The 22,578-nt window shown below is 34.6% G+C and overlaps 1 protein-coding gene across 2 annotated transcripts in view; it reads left to right on the top strand.

Moving 5' to 3' along the window:
* Positions 1-21,381, top strand: part of LOC117171891 (zinc finger protein 236-like) — a 50,943-nt gene extending 29,562 nt beyond the window's left edge. Inside the window, exons 3-7 of one of the 2 annotated variants that reach the window (XM_033359549.1) lie at positions 3,261-3,387; positions 6,495-6,610; positions 6,725-6,779; positions 16,758-17,034; positions 21,105-21,381. In XM_033359549.1, coding sequence (XP_033215440.1) covers positions 3,261-3,387; positions 6,495-6,610; positions 6,725-6,779; positions 16,758-17,034; positions 21,105-21,165 — 636 coding nt within the window. In that variant the 3' untranslated portion in view covers positions 21,166-21,381. Of the gene's footprint in view, positions 1-3,260; positions 3,388-6,494; positions 6,611-6,724; positions 6,831-16,757; positions 17,035-21,104 lie in introns of both variants that reach the window. The other variant, XM_033359542.1, reaches the window with a different exon arrangement.
* Positions 21,382-22,578: the final 1,197 nt, after the last annotated feature.

Here is a 22,578-nt window from a genome sequence, read left to right as displayed (position 1 = left end):
AAAAGAAGGAAGAATTGGTTTTAATAGGAGGGGACTTAAATGCATGGACTGGCGAACAAGGGGGAGGGTTATGGGATGAAGAAAAGGAGACATTTATAAGGACCTCCAAACATAGTGAGACGGATAGGGAGGGGAGGAAGTTACTAGACATGATAGGAGAAATAGGATGGTTTATATGTAATGGCAATATGAAAGGAGATGAGGAAGGGGAGATCACATTCATAGGAAAGGGAGCAACAGTAATAGACTACATCTTGGCTGAAGAAAGAATGCGGCATATGATAGGGAGTATGAAGGCAGGGAATGAGATAGGGTCCGAGCACTTCCCGGTCATAGTTACACTAAGAAGAGGCGTCAGTAAGCACGGTAGAGGGAGAAAGGAAAAAGGGTGCGAACGAAACACGAAAATGGGTATCTGGGGGGTAGATAAATTGAAAGAGTTTAAACAAAAGATGGAAAAGGAGAAGGTTAGGTATGAAAAAGAGGAGGGCATCGAATCGTTAATTGAAAGGTTGAAGAGGTCCATTGAAAAGGTAAAGAATGAGCTGGGTACTAATGAAGAAAGAGTAGGGGGAAAGAGAGGCTGGTGGGACGAGGAATGCTGGGAGAGTAAAGAGAGAATAAAAGAGTGTGTGAGAAAGTGGTGAAGAGGGGAAATGGAGAAGAAGGAGTATAACAGGAGGAAAAAAGAATATGAGAAGATGCTGGAAATAAAAAGACAGAGGGGAAAGGAAGAATATAAAGCAGAGGTAGAAAAAGCGATCAAAGAAGGTAGGGTGTGGGATGTGATAAATAGGGATAGAGGGGAAAGGAAGGGCGTTAACGAAGAAATAGAAATGGAGGAATGGACGGATTATTTTAAGGGTCTATTAGGGGGAGAGCAAAATAGGATCAAAGGGGAAAGGTGTAAGATAGCCAAGGAGAAATGTAGGAAGGGAACGAGATAACAAGAGAAGTGGTTGAGGCAATAAATATGTTAAAAAGAAACAAGGCGACGGAAGAAGATGGGATGGAGAACGAAGCGATGAAGTTTGGATTTGGGATGGGATGTGGAAGATCTGTAACAAGGTATGGAAAGGGGAAGGTTGGCCGGAAGGGTGGACGACGGGACTGGTGGTACCGCTTGTCAAGAAAGGGGAAGGAAAGAAGGTAGAGGAAGACAGAGGGATCACTCTCATGTCAGTCGGCTATAAAATATATGCAGAAATCTTAAGAAATAGGTTGGAGAGTCAGGTAGAACAAAAAGACAGTATCCCACATAATCAGACGGGATTTAGAAAAGGAATGGGAACTATAGACAAAATCTACGCACTAAACTATTTAGTTAACCGAAATTTGGGGAGCAATAAAAGGGAGACTAGTCGCTTTGTTCGTATATTTCAAAGCAGCGTTTGACTCAGTGAATAGAAAAGTTCTATGTCAGACAATGAAAGAGAGGGGTGTAGAGCAAAAGTTAGTGGAGAGGGTGAAGGAAATTTTTACTGAAACCAGGATTAGGGTGAAAATAGGAAAGAAAAAACGGCAGGTTTTCTGGACAAGCAGAGGTCTAAGGCAAGAGTGCCCTTTGAGTCCGTTACTATTAAGTATCCTATTGGAAGACTTAGAGGAGAAGCTAAAGGAGAAAGGGAAAGGAGGAACGGTTTTGGATAATAGCAAACTATACTCTCTAGCATACGCGGACGATGTAGTTCTACTAGCAGATGATGAGAAGGGGATGAACCTAATGATGAGAATCTTCGAAGAGTATGTGGGAACAAAAGAGCTGACGGTGAACGTAGATAAGACAAAGGTGATGTGTTTCAGAAATAGAAAGAGCAAAATAAATTACGTTTGGAAGATGAACGGACAAAAAGTGGAAATTGTGGAGGAGTTCTGTTATTTAGGTTTTTTGTTTGAGGCAGAAGGGGGAAACGAGCTGCAGGTGAGGAAAAGAATTGAATGTGCGAGTAAAGTAATGGGCCAAGTATGGGGTATAGGAAAGAGAAGGTTCATGAACGATTGGAGAATAAGGGTCTGGTTGTTTGATGCGTTGGTGTGGGCGGTGTTGTGTTATGGTGTGGAGATCTGGGGATGGAAGGAACATAGGAAAGTAGAGAGCATGCATGAGCGATTCCTGAGGTAGGTAATGGGGGTTAGCTGGAGTTGCCCAGGATTTATGTTAAAAGAAGAGTTAGGAAGAGAACATATGGTTACTAGACAAATTAAGAGAGCATGGAGGTTTGAAGAGAAGCTAAAAAGGGGAGAGGGAAGTAAAATTGCACAAGCATGTTTCGGCGAAATTCGGGACAATGAAGCGAGAGGTAATGTGAGAAATTCAAAATGGGAGGAAGAAAGGAGAAAAATGAGAAGGGTGTGTAATATTCGAGAAGGGGTTATGGAGTAGCAGGACATAGAGTTAGAGCTATTGGTTAAACAATGAGAAGAGAGATGGACAAAGATTATAGATTCGAGGTACAATAGAAGGTATATGATGGTCAAAGGGTTGACGAAACCAGAATATCTGCAAAAAATAAAAAAGGAAGAAAAATGGAGTAGGGTTGTACGGTTCAGAATGGGAGAAGGAGTGAAAGCATGCAGATATTGGATGAATGAAGAGGAGAATTTATGTAGAGTATGTGGATACGAAATGGAGTCATGGGCACATGTATTAGAGAGATGTACAGGACAGGAAGAGGGACAGTTGAGTGTGGATGAGTGTGTAAGATGGATCTTGGATGGCAGTGGACAGGGAGTGATGTGGATGAAGAAATTGGATGAAGTAAGGGAATGCAAGGTAGTAAGGCAGAGCCAAACGGATGATCCTGAAAAGGGGCAGTAAAAAACGAAAATTGTTTTCAATATCGTGGAAAATGCATTTTTTTATGGTAAGAGGAAATGGAAGCCCTGGAAGCTCGCTCGTGCTAGGAATTAATATCACTACTGTTACTATTGTTTATCCTGCGTAATGCGAAAGAGTAGAGTATAAGTAGCAGTTAAGTTAGACTAAAGATGGAATTGTAAATATATGTACAGGGAGCGGAGGCTCTCAAACCCGTAAAAGGGAGAGATTAAATACATACATACATACATTAGTGCGCCTCGAGGGGCCTACTGAGAGTTGCTTACAGCGCTCCAAGTGGCTGTTGGCAAAATGTATCGATGGGACTTCGTGGGTGCTATCTTTAAGTGTCTGTTTTACGCGGAATGTATTTTAGATATTCCATGCAATTAAAAAATACGTTAATTTCTGAAAAAGGAATAATTTTTATATTTTGGTGTAGGAAAAACAAGAATTGGATAGATTGGTGGTAGCCGAAAGATCACAGATAATTAATTTGAAGGAATTTATTAAGAATGCGACTGATGCTCAAAGAAAATTAAACTCTACAATTTCAAAACTTCGAGAAGGTAAGTTAAGTACACAATTCCACATTAAGCGCGTTAATTAAATTCTAAAATTAAACTAACTAAAAGTTGAACTTGAAATATTTTTAAAAATAATGTTGTGAGTGTCAGTGTGTGTACCCAAATCTGTTTTTACATGTTTGAATGAACACAAAAATGAAGGAAAAATTTATCAAGAGAAATTCCCAAATCTGTTTTTACATGTTTGAATGAACACAAAAATGAAGGAAAAATTTATCAAGAGAAATTTTTGGTACTTAACCAAATTCAAACCTTGTAAAAATGAAAAAAAAACAAATGTTATAAAATTTTATTCGTTTAATATCCTTCTGTAAAGCACGGAACAATTTTTTGAAAAAAAAAAACTTTTCACAGTTAGCTAGAATGTTTTTGTGCTAATGCCATGTAACAATTGTCTGATATCTACAGTACCGACATTTTTTCGACAAACTTATGTTCACACGTAATGAGAGATCGGGTCCAAAGCAGGAGTCCAACTGAACCGATTATCTAATTGGTTTTTGAAATTCTACTAAACTTACTAAGGGCACCTGTATGTCATAATTAAATAGAATTAATAATGTTCATGCCAGAATTTTCAAAATCGCAAAATTATAGTAAATTCCCAAAATTTTAAAATTCAGCAAAAATAAATATTTAAATTTCATATTTTTTGAACTGTTAGAATAATGTTGCAGTTTATATCGTGCATGATGCATACTGCATACATTTAAATTAAGAACCAGTTCTTCAAAATTATAGACGATGCGCGTATACCTATAAAGTGAAACATTATTTCAACCGATAGAAATATTAAATATTTATTTGTTTAAATTTTAATCTTCGGTATTACGTAATTTCAGGAAATTTCCTGAATTACTAAAATATTCGGAATTCTCTTAAGTTATCGAATTTGCTAAGTACTTTCCAATTCTCTGAATTTCCTGTATTCCTTGAATATCCTGAATTCCTTGAATATTCAAAATTCTTTGGATTCTGTGAAATTCTGTAATGTTGTATAGAATTATAAAATTTGATATTTTTTTCTTCTTTTTAATAGAAACAAGGAGGGGGGGGGGGGGAAGTCGCTAATTCGTCACATGACTCTTAGGGATGGTCTTCGGAACGTACAGTCTTTAACAGGCCCATTTTTATTCACCAATTTCGAGAGTAGAAAATTTATTATTGAAAAATTCTGTTGTAAATCATGCAACAATCCTATTCAATAAATAAAAGTTTCATTCAATATTAATGAAGTATGGCTCATTTAGTTTTTTAAAAATATTCTTTGTTATTATACTCGATGAATTTTGTTCAAAATAATTCGTTTGAAATGTGTTAGATTAGCAAGTTATTGTCAATAGATTGAATGTAAGTTAAGATATCTTATAAAGATGTTTAAAAGCACACCAAATGTCAAATAACCATTGCTAAAAAAATAATGTTGGTGAAAGAATTTTTTTTATGAAATATACATTGCTGCCTCTTTTAAAATGCATGAAAAATTATTGCTATTATATTTTTCTACTTTTATAAACCGCTTTTCAATCTGAGGCTGTGTCAATATGTCGATCTAAATACCGACTTATTCATTATTTACTTTACGTGTTGGCAGCGGTTTAGCCAGGATTTTTTTCCGAGGGTGAGGGGCTCAGATTTTTTTCGGAGGCAGAGTGGGGGAAAAGGGAATTGAATCATAAAAATACTTAATTTCGGTGGGGAGCTTGAGCCCCCCCCCCCCGACTACGCCGCTGCATGTAGGTTCAATAAAACCTTTAGAATCGGTTTTGAAAAATTCGACTCAATGTAAACTTGAGTCGGTGTCAAATGTTTCGACTCAATTCTCAGCTGAGTCGATGTCGAAAAATTCGATTCATGACTCACGTCCAGATGTCGGTTCTGTGTCGAGTTTATTTATTTTGCGAACCACTATAGTTTCATGTTTATAAAATTAAATAAAAAGCACTAAGGCAAGTTTATCTGGTCCTAAATTTTGATAATTAAGTGATTGGTTGAAATAGATTAAAAATACACTCAGACCGTACTTTAAATTTAATTTTTGCCTATTATTTACTAAAAAAAAGTGTGAAAAGTTTAATTAATGTTGAGCTTACACAATTTACAGTTTTACAAGTATAACACTGAAAGCTAGAATTTGAAATTAGAGTAATTTAAATTATAATCAATTTGTATTTTTGTTCTATTTCGTAATTTAACACTTTTTTGCCACCAGGTATACATTTTTGAATTTGATTTATGAGTAGCAATTTCAGACAAATTTTGAGAGGAAAAAATGGTAGGAATGTATAAATGAGACTAGATCGACAAGATATAAAAAGTCATAGAAATATATGAGCTTGCGTGAAAAGATTTATGGAAGCAAAGGAAGCAAAAATTGTATTTCAGGACAGGAAAGTGTGGAAAGTGTTTATAAGAAATGCGTAACGAAGATTGTCAGCGAAGTGATAGCTGCCTGAATCGAATGGTTTCTTATATTTCGAGAGCTTTGTAAACCTGGGGTGATTGCTAGAGCGATTGATCATAATAATAAATGAAATAGATATCATTACGATATATTTTTATTGCCCTACATTTTTAGTATTGCAAAAAATATTATTTTTGAAGACATTTTTTCTAAAAATTTAGGATCATGCAAACGTTCTTAAGTTTCCTTTATTAATTTTCTTAAATTCTCAACTCGATATCTCCTTTCGTGTGGACGTAAGTTCTTCCAAAAAAATGTCGATAATGTAAAAGTCGGGTAAATTTGACATATCCATGAGAAAATATTTTGTTTACCAAGTTTTTTTAATGATATTCTCAAAAAATATTTTCTGTAATCTTGTTTCTCGGAACTGGCTGTCATTTTCTAGTGCCTTTTTCGAAATTTAATAGAGCCCAATGATACCTCTAAACTTTGGTTTTAATTTTTGTTATTTCAGCCAAATGCGCAAAACTTGCAGTTTTTTTCTGTCACAAAATCTAAAAAAATGACAATTACATCCTTATACCGGTAGGAATACCTACTGATAACATCATGAGCAGAATTACTCTTAGTGCTTCTTACGAGATGAGCAGTTTCATTGACTATTTTCTTTTTCTTTTTCTAGAAAGTGATCGACAGCAGACTTTTATTAACGAAAGTTTCATGGAAATTTGCGAGTTTATTAAACGAAAAAAGCAAAAACTTGGGCCGACAGAAAGTACTATTGTACCTGAGCAAATGGTATGTTTAATTGAACAAAAAAAAACTGAATATTATTTTTATTTCATAAACTTTTTTTTATTTCCAAACTATTTCTAACGATTTCTTTTATGTGTTTAAATTTTATTGATTCAGAAATCAGATTCAAAATTTCAAATGCAGAAAGTAGAAACACCAGAAAGCGAGACAAGTGAGTCCCTTATGGTAAAAGACACATCGAAGTTCAAGGGACAAAATAAAAGTATTGAATTTCAGATATCTTATATTATTTTTTAAAGCTAAATTTTCTTGTTTTTTATTTATAAACCATTTCTTAATGGGGAAGTTGCATGAATTGTCGACAATATATTTTTTTAATACTGGAAAAATTTGTTTGATTCCCTAAATTTAATGAAAGCAAATCTCGCTTGATTTTGACACGTCGAGAACATTGACCAATAATCATTTTGATCAATAGCTCCATTACCTAATGACGTAGGGGTGAAAATGCTATATTTGTTTTCACGCTTTATATTGGTCTCTAGCTCTACAGGCGACCATCCACAGAGTTGAATACCATTTAGATAAGATTCATAAAATCAATTTTGAAAATATCGAATAATCCCTACAATCAATTTTATTTCTTCCATTTTTGTGTTTCATATCTATTAAACTAATTATGTAGATTAATTTAATTCGATTACGAAATACCGTAAGTCGGAACTAAGCGGGTCATGTTATTAGGTTTTCCTCAATAAATTGCATGGTGGAATTATAATCAGATATTAATGCTTAAAGTAGAGGGAGTCTAAAGTGATTTGACATAAATCACGGTGTTCAAGAATGAGATTTAAATCAAATTTTCGGGTTCTGTAAATTCTATTGTTTCTATCGTTTCTTGGACATACGAGAAGATTTATATGTGATTTGATTCGTGAAAATTATTTTGTGTATTTCTTTTATGTTTTTAAGCTTTAGAATAGATAAAAAATTAAATTTTCACAACATTTTTTATTGAACGGCCATAAAATTTACATATGTGCATAAATATTAAATCACATATAATTACTACAATATCAGAATTACTCTTAATACTGACTCCATTGCCTGTTTATTGTAAAATCCCAATCCTTTACCAGTTTTTTCACAAAAATGAACGTGAAAAAACCGCATGAATTTTCGGCATTACAGGACAGTTCAAAGTTAATTTTACTTCATCGAATAACGACATAATTTAGTATACACAGTGTTTATAGCGTATTTGTCTTTTACTTCTTGATTTTGTTTTATTAAATTATTATTATTTTAAATGTTTATTATTATCAGATTATTAAATGTAAGCAAAAACAGTAAATATACGGATTAATAAACGTTAAAAAGTCATAATTTCACAAATTTATGGAAAATATTTTTTTTTCTAATTTATAAAAAAGTGCTCTAACGATTATTTCAAATCTGATATAAATCTTGTTGAAATATGCCTAAGAAACGATAGAAACAATAAAATTTACAGTACCCGAAAATTTATTTAAATCTCATTCTTAAACAGCGTCAATTAGAAATGATTTTCAAGAGATGTTAAAAAATGTTCCTTGATGAAACTTTGTGAAACCCTTAGTATACAATTTTTCATATTTCATGAATAAAATGCAGGGATTGACAATAAGGGGAGGGTGTGGTGAGATGAGCATAGGGGGTAAGACGAGTCACTTAATTTTCTCGTAGGATATCATTTAGTATGCGAATGTTCATTGCATTAATATCAGGAAAAACATTATCAAACTACTTTTTTGACGATTTTTCGCTTAATATTGAACAAATCTGGCAATAACGAAAGTAAAAAAATTAAGACCTGTGTTCTGCCAGTTTCCATTTGTTTAGAATGTTTAAGAATCACGCGAAATCATTTATTACATGTTTTTCCAGTGTTTATTTAGATAGCTTATTTATTAGACCTTGAATTTTTAACAGATTTATACATAGTTGTAAAACCGAAATAGGCGAAATTTTGATTTGACTAAAAAGTGTCAAATGGGGCGGAATGAGCCACCTCTTCCTTTGCATTAACCTAACCTCTTCGTGCAGCAGTCGGTTGGTTAGGATGCAATGTTTCATATTATCAGATTGTGCAGGGTGTTAATTATGGTGTGAAGGTATAAAAAAATAATCTTGCCGATAAAAATACGTAGAAAAAGTATGACAGCAGCACTGTTATAGGTATGATAAAATAATATGAGTTGCTGTCAACCAGAAGAGAGAGCACTATTTTTCTATGTGTATTTCTTAAATAACTCTGTTTGAAAACTCGTAAAATAATATAAAAATAAGAAAAACCTAGCTGAGGTTTAAAAATGCTGCAGACATTTAAAAAACGGTTTAATACCCCAATATATATATATTAAAAATTTGTCATAAGCACAACCGCAGGATTTCGCCGGGAGCAGGTGCTTATCTGAAAAATTGCACACGCTCCCAGCGAAATCGCGGTAAAATTTCAGCAACAACCACGTTTCACAACCGTGAGATAGGTGGTTACAGTTTGTAACGGAATATTGTTGACACGCAGGGATTCTTTTCATGCTATTAACGAGTGAAAGCTTGGCTCCTCCAAGAGCGGCGATGATAAGGACGATTAGTTTAACAGAATATTCCGGGTACAATCGTTGCAACTCCCTTATAAGGTCTCTACACCTCGCTTTCTTTTCATTCTCCTTGGCTATGATGTTTTTGTCAGCTGGTGCCGAAAATTCGATAACGAACATGGTTTGCTTCTCGAAGTCAAGAAGAACCATGTCTGACCTCGAGTTTGCAATAGAAACAATTATCGAGAATATAAAGTTATAGTATATGCGGCACTTGTCATTCTCGACAATTGACTGGATTTACCTAGGAGCATTTAGAGGAGCGATATTAAGGTTAATGCTGTAAGAGTGACAGAGATGGTAATAAAGCACTCTTAAAGCACTCTTAGCCTTTGGATTTAGGTTGTTCCCGCATGAGTTGGACAACTAGATAGTATGTGAGCTAAATGCTCGGGGTGTGCATGGCACGCCTTGCAGCTATCATCGGGAATGTCTTGGCTCAAAATGTGGCGACGGTATGTTCAGGTGGAAATGACACTGTCTTGGCATGCCAAAACCCTCTGTACCACACTTCAATTCGGGCGATTTAAGGAAAGCAAACGTTAGCTCACATGAAATTGACTGATCCTCCATATTTCTGTAGAAGATACCGTGCATCCTCTTATCGAGGAGCTGTTCACGAAAGTTTTTCTCTTGTGCTTTCTTAGTCCGGGCTTCAGGAGTGAGTACTCGAGATAGATAAGATTTGATGCATTTTTCTCACCCCTAATACTGAAGTTAAGTCCGAGTGTTTCAGCAGCCTCCTCCGCTTCTTTGTACAGAAACGCTCCTTTGCTCACTTTTTTTGTGATTCCTGACCATTTTAAGAAGAGGATCTCTTCCGTTTGCGACTCCATGTGCTGTACCCAGAATAATCCTGTTGTAAAGACATTCAAGACTCAATATTCCGCGTCCACCTTGACGGCGTGAGATGTACAGTCGCGGAACAAAAGACTTAAGATGCATGCTTTTGTTCATGTGCATAACCTTTCTTGTCCCGAGATCAAGGGATCTGAACTCGTTCTTCGTCCATGGAACTACTCCAAATGAATAGAGTATTACCGGGACGGGAAGCATGTTCGTTGCAGATACTTTGTTCCTCGCCGACAGTTCGGAAGATCAAATGTGCCGGATGAGACGCTTTTATCTGCTTCGGAGAATATCCTTTATAGATGTCACATCCTGAATGCGGCTCTGTGGCACGCCCAGGTATGTATAAGTCTCTCCAGCGCAAAGATCTCGTATAGTGCTTCAAATAAACCTTGGCACATTTGTCTAACCCAATTTCCATTCCAATTTCCTTAGTATATCGTTCGACAATCCTTAGAGCTAGATGCAGTTGCTCTTTGTTTTTAGCATAGATCTTAAGATCGTCCATGTCAAATACATGAATGATCTTTTATTTTCGAGATGCACGTTTGTCGCACAAGTATCCGTCGGAATGGCGAAGTGCTAGAGATAGTGGCAATAATGTAAGGCAAAAGGGGAGTGGGCTCATGGTGTCGCCCTGAAAGACACCTCTCTGAAAGGTGACCTTGTTAGTTGTCATACGATTTTTTGCAGATAAGATAGTAAATCTGGTTTTCCAAAGCGGCATCAATCTCTCTATGCACCTAACGATTTGCGGATGAACCTTTAAGCTTTCCAAAAGACAGATGATAAGTCTATGGGAGGTCGAATCGAAAGCTTTCCGATAATCAATCCAGGCCATCGGTAGGTCACGCTGGAAGAATGCTGCATCTTTGCAGACACATCTATCGATGAGCAGGTTCTCCCGACATCCCGCTACGCCTTTCTTTGATCCTCGTTGTTCATACATTTCTTGCCACACATGTTCAATTGCTGACACACCTCTCCCTCCGCTCTAGACTTCTCTTAGCATCAGATAGTATCCGTATTCTCTCAATAATATGCTGCCTGATGGTCAGCAGCTTTGACTTGTTAAGTGTGGGATAACGGGTCCGGAGTTCGCGCGCGAACTTTCGAACCTTGGCGGTTAAATTCCTGCCAGATGCGATGTAGTCAATGACACACTGAATGCGTGACGCGTACTGTCTTGCCCAGCCTATTTTTATGACAAGTTGATGCATTCGTCTTTTGGTCTTAGCATCAACCGTTGGTTTTGTTTTACGGTTCGCATCGGCCAAAGCTCTCGCTGCATTATACACACAATAATTGATAGCCCAGAGGTCGGATTCTTCGGAAAAATGTCCACTAAGCTCGTCATCCATTTCAGCCAAATCTTTAGCCTTGAGAGAAACCTTGGTGTTGATGCCTCTCCGGGTCATAAAGCATCGCTCTTCCTCCATTAAATGCCTGCCCTCGGTTGATCTTATGTTTGTGTCGCCTCTCTTTCTCTGTTGCGGGCTTGTTCTAGCTTTGGTAGAGTAGGCGTTCCGCTTACATAGCCCCTTTTTCGGAGTAGTTCGGAAATGTTTCGCAGACGTTGGTGCGATAGATCTGGGTGCTTATCGCACTACAGAGCGTGGAGCCGTGCCACGTAACCCCGTTCAGGGGCCACACTCGCATCGTAGCACTCTAGACAGTCGTGATTCAGTCGCTCCGTCCACCTAAAGGTGCCGAAATTCCGCCGATCCATCACATGGAATCCATTTTCATTCGCTCCCTTTTTTTAGTTAATTGAATCTTTTCGAAATTTTAATTAATAATATTTTTAGAATACATATAAGGTTTTACTTTCAAGCAATGAATTATCAGATTTTAAATACGGACGTGAAAAGGACAACTATGCTCATATCGCCCCACCCTATCCTAAATTAAGACAGTTTAAACGTAAGTCCTGATCGGCTTGCAATGTAGAGCTTTTTGTTTTTGTACCAGAACATAAAACCAAAAACTTTCATGTGAGAGAAAGAATGGATAATAATTCCTAAATAATAATACGAGGCTCTCAAGAAAATGACATTATTTTTCGAATAAATTTGCAACTTTAATTATTTAATAAAATAAGTTGAAAATTCCATATAATTAAAACGGAGGTTCATCATCCGTGTTCACTTCTATTATAACTATAAATCACTTATATTTATTATAATTTACTTGAGGCTTCCCGCTCAAATATATAAATTCCGATCCTCTTTATCAGATGCGTTTAAAATCGACACGGAGTCGTGTAAAATCAAAGCGCAAACGTGTTGAGACAACACGGCGCAACGAATACAATCAACATTTCCCGTCGCGTTTATTCAAAATACTATTTTCTTGAATTGACACGATATCGTTTCAATTCAATGAGATTTCTATTCAAAGAAATCCCCGTGTTTTCTTCTCAGGATATTTTTCTCCATGTCGTTATTGCAATCCAAAGTCTGTCGTCCGGCTTTACTCCTCAGAGTGGGGCTAAGTCGTCCACTTTCAATAAAAAGGCTAAAACTGCTATTCTGTAATAACCCAATTACGAGTCTTTTACCTTCAAAATTTCAAAAAACAAATAACGAATCCAATATGGCGGATAAGTATGCTAGAAAATATTAGGTTCTTATGAAATTTAAAATAAAGGGTTTTTTGCGGTCGCTGATTTCGAATCTAAATTAAAAATTTCAAAAATTAAAATGGTGGATCCAACTTGGTGGAATTATATTGAAAACATTCAGCCAATATACTGGAAATTTATTATATAGGGGGTTATGGGTCGCTTATTAAAAATCTAAAGTAGAGATTTTATGAAAGCAAATTTGCGGTTCTAACAGAGGATTTGTATGGAAAAAAAGGAATATTTAGGCTCAAATTTAACTTCTTTCATTCTTAATGATTGTTAATAAAAATTCGAATTCCAAATAACAATAGAAAATGTGATTCACTTTCAATTTGGAAAATAATTGCATCTCTAAGGAGTCCGGCCCCCAGGAGAAAATTAGACCTTCGCACTAAATTTATAAATAGTATTTTTCTTAGTCGTTTGTGAGTCGGCTTATCGCTTACATGTGATGAAGTTTTTCGCCTGCTCAATTTGTCAAAGCATTACTGCTAGTGCTTTAAAGATGTCGTCGATATGTAGCTCTGTTTCTGCCTTTTACGTTAAATAATTTTCAAATCGAATCGCTACTTATTTTCTGAATTAATTCATTAAAACTGTTATTTTCAGTTTCGCTTCGTACAAATTTGACGGTATTTCTTGAAAGTCGATGCAGTGGTTCTACGATTTCTGGAAAATTGCGAATAAATCGACTTTTGGACATTTGGTTCTGAGAAATTTACACTTCGATAATTCGAGTGTTAATCCTGCTGTTTTTAGGGCATGAAAGGCAACTTCGAGTTTTTCTTTCATTTCCGTTAATGTTTTTCCCGTAATTAATAAATCGTCTAAATTCAATCTGACAATTTAGCTTCACGGGTCTAAAACACAACTGCGGACAGTATTCTAAAGGCAGGCGGTCGTGCAAATGTAATCGTAAAATTCTTCTTTTCGTAAAAAAAAGGTGAGGACGAGGGGACTCAAACTATCGCCCCCTCTTGTGAGATTGAATGCATTCTTGATTAATGATATCCCCGACGAATGATTGGACTGGAAGAAGATGTTGTATGTTGCCCGTTTGGGCATTATTACGCAATCTAAGAGAAATTGGACATGGCTGGAATAAAGTGACGTTTATTATGCGTGGAAAAAAGCCGTAAGCGGGAAAAAATCATAAAATCTGTTAATTTATTTTGTGAAAGAAAAGAAAAGAATCTTCGTTTCGTGACCATGAAAGCTACTGAAGTGGCTCCAGCGTGGTGCTGGAGAAGAGGAAGTGCCTTCTGACTATATATTGGTGGCTCCACTTAGCGCACAGAACGTGTCAGTAGTTATAATCACAGTCGAGTCAGCCCACAACTACTACTTATGTTTAACGAATACGCATGCAGAGTAGATTGATAGAGTAGTGGACTTTATTTATTTCTTAAATTAGTTCTGCTTTACAACGCAAATTATTTTTTCCTTAATATAACTATTTTTTTTATGGTTGTGGGATTTTTTCAACGAAAAGGAAAAAATTATTATTTTCTACAGACGACAACGGCTTCTTAGGCTCTATGATCCAATATCTGATCAACTGTATATCTGTTCTTTGTGATTTTTTAGATCGTTGCGTATCAAGTAGATTTAAGATGTTATCTAGTACTGGTCAAAAGTTTGGTAGCCTCTGGTATTTCAATTTTCCCTATTATAAACAAATCCACTTAAGGGTGATTTGTATTTCTTGGAACGCGATTCCTATGGTTTTCTAAAAAGATACCTGTTGAATTGAACTTATTCTCCACACTTGTTATGGATACTTCTCTTAGGGCAGATCTTTGACTGTACTGTTATTATTTTAAAAATATGAGATGACAAATTTTCATGGATAAACATCACTGATGACATCACTTAAGGAAAATTAAGAGAAAAAACTATTTCTTTCTGCCTTTAAATCTCCACACTGGACATTTATTTATATATTTTGTTTAGAAAATCAATAAAAAATATCAAATTACACATTTTCATCATGGTACTCGTAAACATCACTGGCAATATAATGTTAACCAAATTAATAGAAAGGGATATTTTTCTCTGCCTTTAAATGTCCACAACGGACACTGTTTATATAATTTGTTTATAAAATTAATAAAACATATCGGATTACAAATTTTCATCATTAAACGTCAATGTCAACATAATTTTAACAAAATTAAGAGTAAGGGATATTTTCTTTCTAGCTTTAATTTATTTATAAGAATTAACTTTACCAGAAAATAATTTTTTTCGCTTTGAATCATTCCTGTGCATGTAGTCCATCGATGATAAACATAGGAAAATCGTTTCCACTGAAATAAAAAAAATAAAAATCGACATTTTTCTGCTATTCCTACAACGTTAATGTTTAAACAAACAAAAATTTTAAAATCGGACAACATAAATCCCTTAATAAATAAATCCTTAATTTTTTCGAAATAATAAATCAAAATCGGTCAAGAATTGCCTTCTGCAAGTTATTTTGAGCCTCGTTTTTTTACTTCATCCCACTGAATATCGATTCGGATTCTTTCGACTCATGATAGCTTGTGTCGATTCAGATTTTCTTCAGTCGATCGTCGTAATATTTGACTCACGGCTCACGTCCAGATGTGTGTTCTGAGTTGAGTCCAATTATTTTGCACATCTTTAGATTTCACTGTATTTTTCACACTGATTTTTTGGTCGTTTTTTATTTTCCTGTTCGAACATTACTTTGAAATCCGATTATAAATTTCTAATAATATTGGATGTTCCAAGATTTATTCTAGTATAACAATTTTCTGTTCAAATTTTATTGCTCACGTATTGCATATCGTGTTTGGACATTTGTATATGCTTAGAAAGCCTATCCTTATTAATTACACCTACCGTCTGCAGCCGGATTTTTATTAGAAGAGCGCGCATTTACTTGGGCATTTGACTAAGGAAGAGAGGAAAACTATAGAAAACCTTCCCAAGTGCAGCTGGTTACCGGCAGTCGAGTTTAGATGTAGATTTTCGGTTTCATACAGTGTAAACAATCATTCTCGGGGTCATACCTCCCCCTCGGCAGTAATCAAAAGAATAAAAAAAACACGACTAATGGTCCAATGGTCACTGATCCGAGTGCTAACCGTTGCCGTCAGTGCCCAATGTCCGAGACTTAACGGTCGAGAATCTGGGATAATTTGATCTAAATATATTGATTTAAACCAATGAAGAAAAGAGCAATCAAATAATAATTTCAAATAGATAATAGTATATTGACCAGGAACATAAGGAAATATTTTATTGTGCCCGTGATCTTATTTTAAAGAGGAGTTTTCAGACTTTATTAAAACGAAGTTTCAATTTTTTCCATTAACTTCTCTAAAGCATGCAGAGAGTGGAAGTTGAGAATCGAAAATTGGTCAAAAAAGAAAAGTAGGTCGGTCTTTCTTACATACTATCTCGGCTTTTTAACAGGTTTACAAAATTTTTTTAACTTAATTTTTGGTAGAGTAAGTCACTTTTTAAGACAAACCTGTTTTTAATCCGATGTTTGAAAGTGGGCATACAATATTGACCGGTAGTTTATCTGTCGTCGTTTGTGAAAAGAATGAGTAAATTCAATTTTATGAAACAAAATCCTCCTGTCCACAAAACTAATTTAGCATGCATAAAACTCGCAGGAGGTCTTCTTTATAGAAGGCTAAATTGAACAAAAAATTGGCAAAAAGTATAAGTGTCGTTTTTTTTTTTTGAGAAAGACGGTCAAAAGTTATAGATGTTTAAAGAAAAAATGTTCGGGTTTTTTTTTAGAACAAACCTTCATTTGAAATGGGCTTTGTTCATTTATTTTTGTATTGCCTTTTAATTTACCAGACAAAAATGTAATAAAATGTGACTTCCCCATTTTTAATAATATAAATAACTTCATGCGAGCAAACATGCACCATGTTCACTTTTTGAAATTCTTGTATTTAGTAGCCAGTATTTAGTAGTATTTAGTAGTACACGAAAATCGTAATAACCCAAAAATGTCAAAAACTGTATATGGTGAATCTTAAGTCGTGCGGTAGAATGATAAACAATTATATAAATTTTTTCCTAGTTGAAACTTCTGCACAGTTTCATTGCGATATGTGTAAGAAAGGTTTCGAAACTAAAGGGAGACTGTATACTCACATACATACAGTCCACGTAGAAGAAACTTCTCCTAACTGGTTTAAATGTGATGTTTGTCGCAGACGTTTTATTTCGAAAGGTAGAATCTATAATCACATCCACTCTGTTCACTCAAAAATGCATCATAAATGTGAAATATGCAACACTGAATTCTCATCGAAAGGAAACTGCCTATTTCATATTCGGACTAAGCATAAAAAGAAGTAAGTCCTTTTTTTGTTTCTTTTTATTGTAAAAAATCATGAATTTTTAACATTTTATGACAACCCAGATGAAAATACCCACATGGAAATATGTGCATCTGAAAATTCACGTATTCACGTGCGATTCGTGTGTTATTTTAAACACGTTCTGTGGATTTTTCCTTAACTTTAAACGTTGTATTAAAGTGAAAATATCTCGTAAAAAACAGTGACCACAACTCATATTTTCTCGGTGTGGACTTATTCGAGACGTAAACAAATTAATTCATAAATTAAAACATAACATTTCGGACAGAATCCTGTGTGTGGAATTTCACACCTAGCTGACTTCCGGATGTGGAATTCTCCACAAAAGAATTGCAATCCCCGGTATTATTATTTTTATGGCTAGAAGTTGCATGTTTCTGATACATCACAATGGGTGTTAGCACACAATTATGTATTTTAAGTTGAGCTTTATTTCATGTATTTTTACTTCTGAAAATGGCTCCCACACTGCCAGACAGCCTTCTATCTTTGTTTATGTGCCCGGATATTTCCATCTACCGTTTTATCAGCTCAATATTATCTGCAATTTATCGACTGATTCTGTCGTAATGACATCATCTGCAAACATCAATTCACGCGTTTTCACTTTCCCGAGATCAATCGCTTCCTTGTTTAATAGAGTCATTCTTAAACGTTTGTCCATGTATGTATTGATTAACCAAAAGAACATAAACAATCCTTGCCTGTTATTAAACCAATCACTCAGTTGTAGATTTAACCTTACAATCGCTTTACTACCTTCTTATTAGGGCGTATTGAATAGAAAACATCTACAGAAAAAGTTTTTATTCTACTTTCAAACTTTTTTCTATGATCTGTCTCAAGCTTAATATCTGGTCCGCTCATAATATTCCTGAAATAAATCCACATTGGACATCACAGGTCTTTTCTTCTGTTACTTTCATGGCCTTACTAATAACTATCTTGGTTAATACAGTGAAGTTTTATCTATTTCCCGCCGCACCTATTTCCCGTCTCCCCTATTTCACCTCCTCCGTACATGGTTAATTCTATTTGCGCAATTCCGGCACCTCTCACCACGGGCCCAGTACGCTCTGCTCCACGTCAGTGGCTGACCAGTTAAAAAAGAGGCCCGCCGCCCGACATGTTTTTAGGAGGGGTGGGGGTCCCGAAAATTAGGAAGTATATTGTGTATCTTTGAATTTTTAAAAGTATAAAAAATAATGCCTCAAGTAGATCCGCCCGGATTGACTCACATAGGATTGGCTCCACTGCGGAAAAGTAATTCAGAAATTTACGAATAGTACTATTTCTCAAGTGTAGAATTTATTTTGTCAGTCATGTTTCATGCCTTTGTAGATTGAAAACCTTTTAGTTTCACGAAATAAATTAAAATGCCCTGCATTTTTTAATGTTATTGGCACTCTAACTTTAAATCTCGGACAGTAGATTGTATTTCGTGAAACTGAAAGGTCTTCAATCGATAATAGGAAAAAGAAACATAATTGCACAAATACTACTATTTAGGCCTTTAAACTTACCTTCACGTTTAGAAGATCTTCTCTAAAAAGTCGTGTGCAGTTGCAGTACCATGTCATATTTTCACCTAGCCTAGCATGTCGTCGCGGTATGTCATACTAGAAAGCTCACTATTCCGCGAAATATTCGAGTCGTTTTTTAATTCTACTATATTCAGTTTTAGTTTGACAAATTGTCTTACGTTCACAAAAACATTGGGAAAACATAGACATTCGTAATGCGCAAAAGCACAACTGGGCTGCGACTTTAACTGCGCAAATCGGAGTCGTCTGAACCGTTTTCAATTGGGATGCGTAATATTACATCATATTCGCAAGTGAGTATCCGCCCTCTGCGCCTTTCAGAGGCAAGAGTCGCAACCGTCTCTCACCCCTTGATCAGAGAAACTATAGTTGAAAAAGTTGCTTACCCTGGCGGACCGAAGGAACCGAATGGAGCCTCTACACAGTACCCGTAAAGACCCCATTGTTTACCCATTCGGCTCAAGTAGTATGATGCGCGCGAAGTTTAAAAATAAAATTCTCTCACTTGCATCGCAGCGTTGTTGTCTGTAGTTTCCACTGCGTGGCGCTAGCGTCCAGACAAAATTTTTAAGTTACCGACGGAACGCTTATTAGCTTTTGAGTTTTTTTAAAAAGGAACCGAATGGGGACCCAATGGGGTCTTTACGGGTACTTTGTAGAGGCTCCATTCGGTTCCTTCGGTCCGCCAGGGTACAGCGCCCTCATCGATACAAGACCAAGGCAGCCAATTATCATGGCATGATAAAAAAAACTTAAAGGTCGCGGTAGAGGTTAATACCCCTCCAGCTTGAAAATAAACAAATCCTTTCGTTTCAAGGCTGGCAAATAATTTCATATTTCCTTAAAAATCATTTTGCATTTGTTATCATCCGCTTTGATTTTACCTTTTCTTTCATTGACTAGTATTTTTTACTTTTTTATTTCTATCCCTATACCGATTGAGTTATTATTTTCCACCGTTGGATGGATTAGTTTGATAAATAATCATTGTGTGGAAAAACAGATAGCGCTATGTGTGCATATAAAGATCTAATTAAAATAGCTTTAAAATGAAACAAAACGTAGCTCATTTTCGATTTCCACTGTGCTTTAAATAAAAATGTTGCATAAATCGTTCAGAAAATCTTTGAAAATACATATCTTCATTAGTTCATAAACAAATATTACTATTTAATATGAAAAAGAAACATTTCGAGAATTAAAATAACGTTTTTTAATTGTGATAATTATATTCCCAATCGTGAAATACTTGCCACAATTGAATAATGACCGTCAAGTTGTTTAAAAAATTGAATATTTGAGTATAATTCAGTCATTTAGTTTAAATTCTTTAAAATTTAAAAATATTTAAATAATTTTAAACACTAGATTTTAGGATAACAAATTGCAAACCCTTCAAGAAGCAGCCCTGTAAGTTCCCTGATTGGCCAGAAAAATTCCGTTAATTCAGCTGATTAGCTGAAGACGTATCTCTCAGTGGATATTTTCACCTGGGATGATTTTGATATTAAGTTTTGACATAAGTATTATATAGGAGCTATTCATAATATTTTTTAACACCCCTGTCCTCTCCCTTCGATATTCCTTAATTCCATCTCGAATTTGCCCGATTCCTGACTTACAGATTTTTTCTTCAAAAAATTACGTTCTACGTTGCATGCTCATTACCTCTGTCTCTATCGAATGCCCAGTGCACCCGGTAATAAGCGTTGAATAGAGAAAAATTAATATTTTTAGATCATATAAGAATTAGAATTTAGATCATCATAAGAATAGGATACCTCCGAAACTGATTAATTTATATCTCCATAGTGACCGCCGCATAGTTTTCAATTCCCCAAAAGAGAACGTGTTTTCAATATATTTAATTCCTTCAAATTGTACCGATAGCCACACCTCACAGAGATGTCTTGTATTCCGCAAAAGCCTTCTCATGTTGAGTTTATTTATAATCCTTATTTATAAGTTATAAAACGAGTTAATACTAAAAAAATAGGTTAAATAATTGCTTCCGTTAAATTTTACTAATTCGATTGAGAAGAATAGGATTTTCAATTTTTCTTTACCCACTGGAGGATTTTGAGACGGTGGAAAAACCGCGTATTTATAGGAATACAAATTCTTAATTTTTTGAATTCAATGCTTATTACCGGACAAAAATACGCTCTGTGAAGAAAAAGGATGCCCTGTCGTGCATTTAATAAAAATATAAAAATTATTCGATGTTATGTAATTTGATTTTTTTAACTGCGATTTAGGCGATCCGACTCATGAAAAATATAGAAGCTGCGGGTTCGAATTTGACCTGAGGTAGATTTTTTCCAACTTTTCTGAAAAAACATATTAACCAGTTGATCTACAAAAATTAACTTCGAATAATTTTGTGATGACTATATCATTATTATTGTTTTATACCTTCAGATAGTTAATGTCAATTGATTCATACAGTTTAATTGCATGTTTTTGTTCGTAATTACATTGTACTCGTATTTTTTGCAGGGAAATCGAACGGATTGAGATGAAGTTAGGCAAAACATACTCGGTTCGCTATTCATACTAGGATACACTATGAAGGTAAAAATTAGATTAGAGAAGTAAAATATCCGAGTTATTAGCGGACACCCAGTGATTTTATTCTTCAGGAAAATCTTCGGGATTTATTCGAAAAATGCGATTTTTATGCTGATTTGCGCAAAACACAACTGAAAACAGTTATGCGTTGAAAATAATTTTCTGAGCAAAGAATACGATTTTTAGCCACATTGTCAAATATGATAATTTTTCTAATCTTTATATATATATCAGCGTGTCTACTCACTTGGAAAGCCTGGAAATGTCGGAAATTTTTCGAAATCTTACTTTAATTTGTTTAAAATTGGAATATAAAATTAAGTAACAATCCTTTTCGAATATAAAACTAGCTTTATATTACTGGATTTAACTATTTTGTTAAAGATTTCTTGTTTTTTGGCAATTAATTTCTTTAACTGAAAGTTAAACTTTTTGTTTGGGAATTCAAGTATTTTGTTGAAAATCTTTTCTTTTTGTTAGAGAATTAATCTTCTTCGTTAAAAATACAACAGTTTTTTTGACATTTTTCTCTCTTTTGACTGAGAAGTGTTTTTAGTTGAAAATACATTTTTTTTACTGAAAATTTAGCTTCGATTTTTAGTTGGAAATTCTTCTTTTTTAGTCGAAAATTCGTCTATTTGGTAAAAAATTGATCTTCATGGTTGCAAATTCAAATTTTTGGTTAAAAATTCAACTGTTGCTTGATTACTATTCTTTTGTTACAAATTCCTTTTCATCGTGAAGATTAATCACCTTAATTAAAAATTAATTTCTTTCGTTGAAGACGTAACTATGTTCTTTGAAAATTATTCTCTTGTTTTTTTTGTTAAAATTTAATTTCTTGAACTTAAAATTGAATTAATCTAGTAGAATATTCCATGATTTTAGTTGAAAATTCACCCATTCATTTTTTGGTAGTAAATTTATATTTTTTAGTTTTAAATTCAACTACCTATTTGGTTGAAAATTGATCTTCTTTAGTTGAATATTAATCATTTTAATTGAAAATTCATCACTTTGGTGGTTAAATAAAATTTTTGGTTGACAATTATTATTATTTTTTTGATATTTCAATACGTTGAAAATTCAACCATTTGGTTGAAAAGTTATTTGTTGAGTAGAAAAATAACTATTTGGTTGCAAATTCGTATTTTATGGTAGTAAACTGTTGTTTATTTTGTGGTCAAACAGTTAAATATTTGGTTAAAAATTCATATATTTTATGGAAACTGCACTGGTTGCACTTGAAATTTTAGGAATTTAAAGCGTTTTAAATTAAATTTAGTATTTTACCCCATTATATTTACATGAAAGAATATATGTCCTTATATTCGTGAAAAATCTCAGTTCCGTGTTTTTACAGGGTACAACTTAAAAAAATTAAAGCCGGAAAAATATTAAG

This window comes from Belonocnema kinseyi, chromosome 1 (genome assembly GCF_010883055.1).
Source record: "Belonocnema kinseyi isolate 2016_QV_RU_SX_M_011 chromosome 1, B_treatae_v1, whole genome shotgun sequence".
Taxonomy (NCBI): Eukaryota; Metazoa; Arthropoda; class Insecta; order Hymenoptera; family Cynipidae; genus Belonocnema; species Belonocnema kinseyi.
The sequence above is the reverse complement of the archived record's forward strand: the minus strand, read 5'-3'. Positions and strand labels throughout refer to the sequence as shown.